Genomic DNA, 12,543 nt, shown 5'->3' on the forward strand with positions numbered 1-12,543 from the left:
TGTATATAGTCTCATTACTACCTGGTACACTGCACAGTGACTCTGTACCCTTGTATATAGTCTCACTACCTGGTACCCCTGCACAGTGATTCTGTAGATCACCTTGTATATAGGAGGTCACTCAGTGACTCTGTACTCCTTGTATATAGTCCTCACTGCACAGTGACTCTGTACTTTTGTAATATAGTCTCATTATTACCTGGTATCACTGCACTGTGACTCTGTACTCCTTGTATATAGTCTCATTCCTACCTGGTACCCCTGCACAGTGACTCTGTACTTTTGTATATAGTCTCATTCCTACCTGGTACCCCTGCACAGTGATTCTGTACTCCTTGTTTAGTCTCATTGGTATCACTGCACAGTGACTCTGTACTGGGACACCTTGCATGTATTTGCCCGTTCAAGTCACGGGCCATAGACTGGTGCCCATTGGCTAATAATGAGCACATTTTAAAGTCTGACTCAGGAGCAAAGCATCTCGTCCTTGAATTAATCAGATTGCATATTTTATTTTATTTTTGCAATAATCGAATTTAAACAATCTCGCCCGCTATCATTGGTCAATGCATTTGCCATTTGCAGCTGGCTGTCAACACGAGCAGACTCCTCCTTCGCCATGTTTCGGGCTGTAAACATCCTGCTGATTTTTAAAAGGACACTGAGCGGGAGGAAGTCTACTGGCGCCATCTTGACACTTTTCATGAGTACAACAGGAAGAGACAATCGCTGGGAGTAATTGCATAATCATTGATATTTATTTTTAAGGGGGGTACAATCGGTAAGTTAAATATATTTTACTTTATGGAAAGAAAAAAAAAATGATTTATGAGTTTTGTGATGAGAAATTAGCGTTGCACGCCGATGGTTTCTGTACCGGGGCCCTCCTACCAACAGCGCCTGCATAACCGCTACCGGGGGGAAAGTGTTTGCAGTTAATGCACGCACGCTCAGCACCGTCGCTAGTTAGCGTGAAATGATGCATCTCACAATTATGATTATGCATTTATCATGCTTCTCTTCTTATTTGGTTTACTTTGATATATTTTCCGAAATTGTTGCTAGATTTCAAGCTAGCTAACTAGCTCTCTTGCTAACTGAACGGTAGAATGAGCTAGCTGTTAGCATGCTAGCCTAGCCATGTTCAATCAAAGCCCCAAGTAGTAGATTTTTTTTTTTCGACAACTTTTAACTGCGCAAGTCCACCAGTACTTGAACACGAGATGCATAACTATATAAATCCCGTTTCAACCAGTACAATAATTAGCTAGCTTAGGTTATTTATTAGATTGCAAGGCAGATATTTCTGAGTATTGGTCTCCTATCATCCAAAAAGCCAATAGAGTCGTGAATGAGTCTGATCTTCAATCCAAAACTAACATTTAATTTGTTGATATTAGCTACAACTACCGCCTATTTTCAATCAATCAAATGTTATTTATATAGCCCTTCGTACATCAGCTGATATCTCAAAGTGCTGTACAGAAACCCAGCCTAAAACCCCAAACAGCAAACAATGCAGGTGTAGAAGCACGGTGGCTAGAAAACTCCCTAGAAAGGCAAAACCTAGGAAGAAACCTAGAGAGGAACCAGGCTATAATGGGGTGGCCAGTCCTACCTGGCTGTGCCGGGTGGAGATTATAACAGAACATGGCCAAGATGTTCAAATGTTCATAAATGACCAGCATGGAGAATAATAACAAGGCAGAACAGTTGAAACTGGAGCAGCAGGATGGCCATGTGGACTGGGGACAGCAAGGAGTCATCATGTCAGGTCGTCCTGGGGCACGGTATTGGGCTCAGGTCCTCTGAAAGAGAGAATTAGAGAGAGCATGTAGCATTTGCATGTAGAATTTTCTTAAAAGCTTAGCTACCTAAACATTTTGATTCTGCTATTTCCACATTCCATCTTAATAAAGCTTCAAATATATTCTCATTCCAGGTGCTACCCCCCGGTTCTTCAAGAGCTAGCAACCAACCTGGAGCAATGTTCTACGCCCATTTTGTCCTTCAAACGTAGCCCCTGGCCAAGATCTGGCTAGCTGCCCACTGGGACAAGAAGCTGACCAAGGCTCATGTGTTTGAATGTAACCTAGAGAGCAGTGGAGAGAGCATTATCTGCCATAATGGTAAGCGGAGACCTGGCTAGCAGATATCATGATTCATGTCTCTGTTGAATGCCCTACACAATGAAGACCCAGTCTGAGAAGTCAGTCTCATCCCTTAGCTGTTCATTAGACATCCCATTGGCTAACCTTATTTCCGCATAATGACCAATCCAATAGTTTCAGATCTACGCTGGAAGAAGTAGACATGGGTCTAATGATGTAACTAGGTAGTGACCAGATTAGAACCAGGCCGATTGACTGAGACTGCATGCATGTTACCCACATCTAAAGTTCCTAGCTAGTGACCACAGCTACTGGGTGATGCTTAGATTGACTGTTCTTCAGCCGATGATGATGATGTAATGTGATCTATGGGACCTGTTCAGGAGGGCACATCGTTACGCAACGTTCAAACTAGAAGTCTATTTTGTAGACCAGAAATATTGTCAGTTAGAATAGGGAATCATATTCTCTCTTCATTCTGTTTCAACAGCGTTCAGAACATTTCACTACACTGAATACTAGCCATGGTTCTGTCTCCTCCCCTAGGTGAAGATGGCGCTGAACTCTGATTACCTAGCTGGAGTGAGGATCTCAACACTAAGGCCAAGTACCTCCTGGCTGACTGTAAGAAGCCTTCATCAAGATCAAGATGGCTTTCAGACCAGGTGCGTAGACATATGGCTCTTATTATGGGACTAGAAATAAACCTAAGATGGCTTTCAGACCATTGCGTAGCTAGGTGTAATGCTGACTAGAATAAGGTTAATCAACGTGGCTTTCAGACCAGGTATGTCAATGCTAACTAGAATAAGGTTAATCAATGTGGCTCAAACCAAGTAACGTGATTAGGACTAAACTGAAGAGATCATAGTTTGAGCTAACTAGGTGATCCTAGTCTTGCTGATTGTTGTTTATTTGCTCACTCTGTCTGGCTGCCCTCCAGGTGTGGTGGATCTGCCAGAGGAGAACAGAGGCTGCCTACAACTAGATCACCCTGCCGGAGGATTTCTCACTTTGACCAACCCTTACCTGACCTGAGTAAGTCATATTCTCATTATGCTAACTATGGATATAGATAGTGCTGGAGGAAGTTCTCATTATGCTACACAAGCCTCCCAGGAAGAGGACTGTTGCTAATTGTAACAGGCATTCTCATGAGGATGCAAATCACCAAACAAGTATTACCTAATTTTGGAGACACATTCGTCCCTTCCTAACCAATTACAGATTGTAGACACATTCTCATAAGAAAAACTGGTGATTGTGCAGCGCTAAGCTGAGTTGAAATATTGACACTGGCATTATGCCACAGCTAGATAGACCTCGCCCAGCAGTTCTCCTGAAATGCAGACTAGATCACCATGAGGGAGGAGGTGGGCAACCTCAGCCTCATGCAGGACAATGACTTTGGTAAGGAGATGTCAATATTCCTGGCTTTTGCCAACTAGATATTTTTACCAAGAAAGTGGAGATTTATTCTCAACTAATGCTTTAACTTGATGTCTAGCTGGAGTTTACATCTCCTTCATAATGCTAGCCACCTAGCAATTTCAGTTCTAGCCAATGAGCTTCAGCTCCTCCCATTTGCATAATATATGAGCAGAATGATCATACCTCAATTAGCTGTGAAATCCCTATTCTCAAAGCAAATTATTTTTTATTTTAACATTTGCCATGCCAACTAGATCCAACCCACTGGGCCAGCCCTCTAGCAATTTTAGTTCTAGCTAATGAGCTTCACCTCCCATTTGAGTGACATTCTAGCCAGAGGCCTGCCCAGATTACCTAGGGCGGGCTCAACGGCCCAGTGGACACAGCAGACTAGAGAGAGCAACGACGTTGTGACATATCAGCACATTTGTGATGCATTATGCCATTTTTGCTGGTCGCATTTTGGCTCGTGTACTAACTTTCAGAACTACTGGCTGAAAAGTATACAGAGTACCTGAGTATCTCTTTAACTAGCTTTTACGCTGCTGAATATGCAACAGCAAGTCATCTCATAATGCTAACTTGTATTTCCCCTGGAAAAACAAACTGGTTCATGAATATGCAAATCTAAAACTAAGTCATACATTCTCATAATGCTAACTAGATTACCTAGCTGGAGACATTCTCATAATGCTAACTAGATTACCTAGCTGGAGACATTCTCATAATGTTAACTAGATTACCTAGCTGGAGACATATTCTCATAATGTTAACTAGATTACCTAGCTGGAGACATATTCTCATAATGCTAACTAGATTACCTAGCTGGAGACATTCTCATAATGCTAACTAGATTACCTAGCTGGAGACATTCTCATAATGCTAACTAGATTACCTAGCTGGAGACATTCTCATAATGCTAACTAGATTACCTAGCTGGAGACACATTCTCATAATGCTAACTAGATTACCTAGCTGGAGACATATTCTCATAATGCTAACTAGATTACCTAGCTGGAGACATATTCTCAATGCTAACTAGATTACCTAGCTGAGACATATTAACTCATAATGCTAACTAGATTACCTAGCTGGAGACATATTCTCAATGCTAACTAGATTACCTAGCTGGAGACATATTCTCAATGCTAACTAGCTTTACCTAGACTCATTATGTAACAACCTAGCTCTATTCTCAATGCTAACTAGATTACCTAGCTGGAGACATATTCTCAATGCTAACTAGATTACCTAGCTGAAGAGACATATCCATCAATGCCTAACTAGATTACCTGCTGGAGACATATTCTCAATGCTAACTAGATTACCTAGCTGGAGACAATTCTCAATGCCAACTAGATTACCGAGCTTTGGAGACATATTCTCAATGCTAACTAGATTACCTAGGGAGACATATTCTCAATGCTAACTAGATGCTACCTACCCCTGGAGTTGGCTGTCTCAATGCTAACTAGATTACCTAGCTGGGTAGACATATTCTCAATGCTGGGATACTAGATCTACCTAGTGTTGAGACATATTCTCAATGCTAACTAGATTACCTAGCTGGAGAACATATTCTCAATGCTAACTAGATTACCTAGCTGGAGACATATTCTCAATGCTAACTAGATTACCTAGCTGGAGACATATTCTCAATGCAACTAGATTACCTAGCTGGAGACATATTCTCAATGCTAACTAGATTTACCTAGCTGAGACATATTCTCTGATGCTAACTAGATTACCTAGCTGGGTAGGGAGGGGAGGGGAATGCTAACTAGGGAGGAGACATATGCTGGGATGCTAATAGTGATTACCTAGCTGAGACATCTTAGGGATGGGAGGGGAATGCTGGGATTACCTAGTGGAGACATATTCTCGATGCTAACTAGATTACCTAGCTGGGATAGACATATTCTCGATGCTAACTAGATTACCTAGCTGGAGACATATGCTGATGCTAACTAGATTACCTAGCTGGAGACATGTCTCTGTGCTAACTAGATTACCTAGCTGGAGAATGCTAACTAGATTACCTAGCTGTTGACATGTCTCTGATGCTAACTAGGGAGAATGCTGGGATTACCTAGCTGGAGACATATTCTGGGATGCTAACTAGATTACCTAGTGTTGAGCTGTCTCTGTGCTCTTAGGGATTACCTAGGGGAATGCTGGGATGCTGGAGACAACTAGATTACCTAGCTGAGACATATTCTCGATGCTAACTAGATTACCTAGCTGGAGGGATGCTAACTAGATTACCTAGCCCTGAGACATAGTTTGATGCTAACTAGATTACCTAGCTGGAGAGATATGCTGGGATACTCGCTCATTAACTAGATTACCTAGCTGGAGACATATTCTCGATGCTAACTAGGGATTACCTAGCTGGAGAGCCCATAGATTTGGCTGATGCTAACTAGATGCTCTTAGCTGGAGAACATTCTGGGATACTAGATTACCTAGCTGGAGACTGTCTCTCGATGGTCTTAGATTACCTAGCTGGAGACATTCTGGCATCACCTGCTGGAGATACATTATCATAATGCTAACTAGGTTACTTAGGGATTAGTTAGAATCAGACCTTCTCATGAATATTGACTGTACATCATCTCTCTTGCCATTGGGAATGCTGGGATAACAACGCCTCTAGTGTCCCTGGCGCTCTCTGCTGACTTTGGATGGATGACCGCCCCATGAGATGATGTCTCTGTGGTCTTAGAGGGAGGCTGAAGAGGACATCATCCATGGAGCGACAGCCTCTAATCTGCTGCTGGAGGCGGAGCGGGATACCGCCCCCATAGTGTTGGCAAGACCTGTGCCCTTAGGAGAGGGAGGGGATGCTGGGATACCGCTCCATAGTGTTGAACTGTCTCTGTGCTCTTAGGGAGGGGAATGCTGGGTAGGGAGGGAGGGGAATGCTGGGATACCGCCCCATAGTGTTGACTGTTCTGTGCTCTTAGGGAGGGAGGGGAATGCTGGGTAGGGAGGGAGGGGAATGCTGGGATAGGGAGGGGAGGGGAATGCTGGGTAGGGAGGGAGGGGAATGCTCTTAGGGAGGGGATGCTGGGATACCGCCCCCATAGTGTTGGCTGTCTCTGTGCCCTTAGGGATGCTGGGGGAGGGGAATGCTGGGATACCGCCCCCATAGTGTTGGCTGTCTCTGTGCTCTTAGGGAGGGAGGGGAATGCTGGGATACCGCCCCATAGTGTTGGCTGTCTCTGTGCCCTTGGGAGGGAGGGGAATGCTGGGATACCGCACCATAGTGTTGGCTGTCTCTGTGCCCTTAGGGGGGAGGGGGATGCTGGGATACCGCTGGGATACCGCTCCATAGTGTTGACTGTCTCTGTGGTCTTAGCTGTGTGTTTGTGTGAAGGATTAATATAGTACTATTCTAAATTCAGGGTGATGCGATGACAGCAGTCAATGTGTTATCACCCCCCAAAAAAAAAAAATGGTTTGTCCCGAGCCTGAACCGTGTGTTGTCTCGTTTGTCCAGTGGATAAACTACTGTCCCAGGAGGATGGGGGGTGGTATCTTTGACGACCCTCCAGCCATCACAGAGAGCGTGATTCCCCCAGACCATGGAGACGATGAGGACGACTTCGACAACCTGCAGTCACGTACGTTCATTACCCAGACCGATGTGGTCATTTAAAATCTGTTGATCTTTCTCTCTTTCTGGGATAACATGTCAGTGTGTTGTTCATTGGGGTCTACCGTACCAAATACTTTCCCCAGCAGAAAACAAACACCTGTGTTCTTATTTGACAAGTTCAGGTTGTACCTCCCTGTTTCAAAACGTTTTCTCCCTACTGAACACTACCCGGATCACAAGCTTGTATGTTTGGTTAATCGATAACAATTCACCATTAAAATGACCCAGAAGCTTGTTATTATTGATTTAACCATGACACCATTAAAACGACCTAGAAGATAATTACTGCGGTCATCACTCCTACTGTGTGCAGTAAGATGTGTTGTTGTCCCACAGCGGGTCCAGACAGTCCCGACTCCGGCCCAGTCGAGCCGCTGCCGGCCATGCAGGACCAGACGGAACAGACCACTCTGGTCCACAATGAGGAGGAGGCTTTTGCCTTGGAGCCTATCGACATCACTGGTGAGCAGCTCTACTCTGTCAGAATAGTGTAGAGACACAACCAAAAACACTTCTCTCAGCTCTCCTCTGTCAGAATAGTGTAGAGACACAACCAAAAAAACACTTCTCTCAGCTCTCCTCTGTCAGAATAGTGTAGAGGCACAACCAATAACACTTCTCTCAGCTCTCCTCTGTCAGAATAGTGTAGAGACACAACCAAAACACTTCTCTCAGCTTGTCTGGTGAGCAGTTCTCCTCTGTCAGAATAGTGTAGAGACACAACCAAAAACACTTCTCTCAGTTCTCATCTGTCAGAATAGTGTAGAGACACAACCAATAACATCAGCTCTCCTCTGTCAGAATAGTAGAGACACAACCAATAACACTTCTCTCAGCTCTCCTCTGTCAACCAATAACACTTCTCTCAGTTCTCCTCTGTCAGAATAGTGTAGAGACACAACCAATAACACTTCTCTCAGCTCTCCTCTGTCAACCAATAACACTTCTCTCAGCTCTCCTCTGTCAACCAATAACACTTCTCTCAGCTCTCCTCTGTCAACCAATAACACTTCTCTCAGCTCTCCTCTGTCAACCAATAACACTTCTCTCAGCTCTCCTCTGTCAACCAATAACACTTCTCTCAGCTCTCCTCTGTCAACCAATAACACTTCTCTCAGCTCTCCTCTGTCAACCAATAACACTTCTCTCAGCTCTCCTCTGTCAACCAATAACACTTCTCTCAGCTCTCCTCTGTCAACCAATAACACTTCTCTCAGCTCTCCTCTGTCAACCAACAACATCAGCTCTCCTCTGTCAACCAACAACACTTCTCTCAGCTCTCCCTCTGTCAACCAACAACACTTCTCTCAGCTCTCCTCTGTCAACCAACAACACTTCTCTCAGCTCTCCTCTGTCAACCAACAACACTTCTCTCAGCTTGTCTGGTGAGCAGCTCTACTCTGTCAGAATAGTGTAGAAACACAAACCAAAAACACTTCTCTCAGCTCTACTCTGTCAGAATACTGTAGAAACACAACCAAAAACACTTCTCTCAGCTCTCCTCTGTCAGAATAGTGTAGAGCAACCAATAACACTTCTCTCAGCTCTCCTCTGTCAGAATAGTGTAGAAACACAACCAATAACACTTCTCTTTCATTGACTGTTAAAATCTAAATCTGTTATAAATACAGCGCTGTGAAAAAAGTATTTGCCCCCTTTTCTCATTTAAAAATATTTTTTAATTTTTTATTTTATTGTAAAATTACTTTTGTGTGCATATTTCTGATACTGAATTATCAGATCTTCAACCAAAACCTAATATTAGATAAAGGGGAACCTGAGTTCACAAATAACAAGGAAAAGGTATAGTTATTTTTATTAATAACACATTTATGCAATACCCAATTCACCTCGTGGGGAAAAAAAAAAAGGTAATTCCCCCTCTTACACTCTAACTGGTTGTGCCACCTTTAGCAGCAATGACTTCCTATAGTTGTTGATCAGTCTGTCACATCTCTTTGAGGAATTCTGGCCCGTTCTTCCATGCAGAACCCTTTAACTCAGCCACATTTGTGAGATTTTCAATCGTGAACTGCTCGGGCTTCAAGTCCTGCCACAACTTCTCAAATCGGGATTAGGTCTGGACTTTGACGAAGCCATTCCAAATCACAGACGGGTGGCCTGACCTTCTAGAACTCTCTGATACAGAGACATTCTAGAACTCTCTGATACAGAGACATTCTAGAACTCTCTGATACAGGCTCTGATACAGAGACATTCTAGAACTCTCTGATACAGAGACATTCTAGAACTCTCTGATACAGAGACATTCTAGAACTCTCTGATACAGAGACATTCTAGAACTCTCTGATACAGAGACATTCTAGAACTATCTGATACAGAGACATTCTAGAACTCTCTGATACAGAGACATTCTAGAACTCTCTGATACAGAGACATTCTAGAACTCTCTGATACAGAGACATTCTAGAACTCTCTGATACAGAGACATTCTAGAACTCTCTGATACAGAGAAATTAATTCATGGTTCCTTCTATTAAGGCAAGTCATCCAGGTCCTGAGGCAGCAAAGCCTCCCCAAAACCATCACACTACCACCACCATGCTTGACCGTTGGTATACGTTTCTTACTGTGGAATGCAGTGTTTGGTGTGAAGATGTGAAGTTTTATTGAGTTGTAAAAGGAGGCAATTACTTTTTCGCCGGGGCGTTGTTAGTTAAAAAATATATACTTTATTTTATTTATTTCTAAACTCAGGTTTCCTTTATCTAATATTAGGTTTTGTTGAAAATCTGATTTACATTTCAGTATCAAAAATATGCAAACAAATCTTTCTTCCCAGCAAAGCGGTAATGGGGTACTTTTAATCTCTAGTTCTGTAAAAACACAATGAAAACACTTCCGTTGTCTCCGCTTGTCTGGAACTAAGAGAATAACTTGAGTTTCCTCTGGAATGAAATGCTGACACAGAGTTGATTGATATTGTTGAACATTGACACCACGGGACTTGGGACATTGATATTGATATTTGAACATTGACACCACGGGACTTGATATTGTTGAACATTGACACCACAGGGACTTGATATTGTTGAACATTGACACCACAGGGACTTGATATTGTTGAACATTGACACCACGGGACTTGATATTGTTGAACATTGACACCACGGGACTTGATATTGTTGAACATTGACACCACGGGACTTGATATTGTTGAACATTGACACCACGGGGACTTGATATTGTTGAACATTGACACCACGGGGACTTGATATTGTTGAACATTGACACCACGGGACTTGAGATTGTTGAACATTGACACCACGGGACTTGAGATTGTTGAACATTGACACCACGGGGACTTGAGATTGTTGAACATTGACACCACGGGACTTGAGATTGTTGAACATTGACACCACGGGACTTGAGATTGTTGAACATTGACACCACGGGGACTTGAGATTGTTGAACATTGACACCACGGGGGACTTGAGATTGTTGAACATTGACACCACGGGACTTGAGATTGTTGAACATTGACACCACGGGACTTGAGATTGTTGAACATTGACACCACGGGGACTTGAGATTGTTGAACATTGACACCACGGGGACTTGAGATTGTTGAACATTGACACCACGGGACTTGAGATTGTTGAACATTGACACCACGGGGACTTGATATTGTTGAACATTGACACCACGGGGACTTGAGATTGTTGAACATTGACACCACGGGGACTTGAGATTGTTGAACATTGACACCACGGGACTTGAGATTGTTGAACATTGACACCACGGGGACTTGAGATTGTTGAACATTGACACCACGGGGACTTGAGATTGTTGAACATTGACACCACGGGGACTTGAGATTGTTGAACATTGACACCACGGGGACTTGAGATTGTTGAACATTGACACCACGGGACTTGAGATTGTTGAACATTGACACCACGGGGACTTGAGATTGTTGAACATTGACACCACGGGGACTTGAGATTGTTGAACATTGACACCACGGGGACTTGAGATTGTTGAACATTGACACCACGGGACTTGAGATTGTTGAACATTGACACCACGGGACTTGAGCTTTGGAAGAATCTCTTTTCTTTGAATGACTCCAGTCTGCGTGACTCTAAAACCTGGAAATAAACACCTGCCCCCTGCTGGCGAAGAATCACCTTCTTTATTCTGCTAACGTTTAAGCTAACCTATCAAACTCTCGATCTGTGGCGGAAGAAACCAAATGTTAAAGAAATGGGGATTTTTGGTCATTAGTGGGAAAATAGCATCCACACTTCTGTCTAGTGAAAGAGAATGACATCCACACTTCTCTGTCTAGCGAACGAGAATGACATCCACACTTCTCTGTCTAGTGAACGAGAATGACATCCACACTTCTGTCTAGTGAACGAGAATGACATCCACACTTCTCTGTCTAGTGAACGAGAATGACATCCACACTTCTGTCTAGTGTCAGAGAATGACATCCACACTTCTGTCTAGCGAACGAGAATGACATCCACACTTCTGTCTAGCGGACGAGAATGACATCCACACTTCTGTCTAGTGTCAGAGAATGACATCCACACTTCTGTCTAGCGAACGAGAATGACATCCACACTTCTGTCTAGTGGACGAGAATGACATCCACACTTCTGTGTCTAGTGGACGAGAATGACATCCACACTTCTGTGTCTAGTGAACGAGAATGACATCCACACTTCTGTCTAGTGAACGAGAATGACATCCACACTTCTGTCTAGTGAACGAGAATGACATCCACACTTCTGTCTAGTGAACGAGAATGACATCCACACTTCTGTCTAGTGTCAGAGAATGACATCCACACTTCTGTCTAGTGAACGAGAATGACATCCACACTTCTGTCTAGTGTCAGAGAATGACATCCACACTTCTGTCTAGTGTCAGAGAATGACATCCACACTTCTGTCTAGTGTCCGAGAATGACATCCACACTTCTGTCTAGTGTACGAGAATGACATCCACACTTCTGTCTAGTGTCCGAGAATGACATCCACACTTCTGTCTAGTGTCAGAGAATGACATCCACACTTCTCTGTCCAGTGAAAGAGACCAAGGCGAAGAGGAAGAGGAAGCTGATTGTCGACAACCTGAAAGAGCTGGACAGTAAGTCGATCCGCGCCCAGCTCAGCGACTACTCGGACATCGTGACCACGTTGGACCTGGCTCCTCCCACCAAGAAGCTGATGATGTGGAAAGAGACCGGAGGAGTGGAGAAACTCTTCTCTCTCCCCGCACAGCCGCTCTGGAACGGCAAACTGCTGAAGGTAAGAGACAGGAGGAGTGGAGAAAAACTCTCCCCGCACAGCCGCTCTAAGAACGCTG

At 43.7% G+C, this 12,543-nt stretch overlaps 1 protein-coding gene across 1 annotated transcript; it reads left to right on the forward strand.

Moving 5' to 3' along the window:
* Positions 1-2,663: 2,663 nt before the first annotated feature.
* Positions 2,664-12,501, forward strand: LOC127928435 (double-strand-break repair protein rad21 homolog A-like; the record flags this gene model as incomplete). Its single annotated transcript, XM_052515464.1, has 5 exons — positions 2,664-2,735; positions 6,268-6,354; positions 7,045-7,168; positions 7,540-7,665; positions 12,262-12,501. Coding segments are annotated over exons 1-5 (649 nt in total), but the record flags the coding sequence as incomplete, so codon positions are not given.
* Between the last annotated feature and the right edge of the window lie 42 nt (positions 12,502-12,543).

The sequence above is a fragment of the Oncorhynchus keta genome, unplaced genomic scaffold (assembly GCF_023373465.1).
Source record: "Oncorhynchus keta strain PuntledgeMale-10-30-2019 unplaced genomic scaffold, Oket_V2 Un_scaffold_26089_pilon_pilon, whole genome shotgun sequence".
NCBI classification, from domain to species: Eukaryota; Metazoa; Chordata; class Actinopteri; order Salmoniformes; family Salmonidae; genus Oncorhynchus; species Oncorhynchus keta.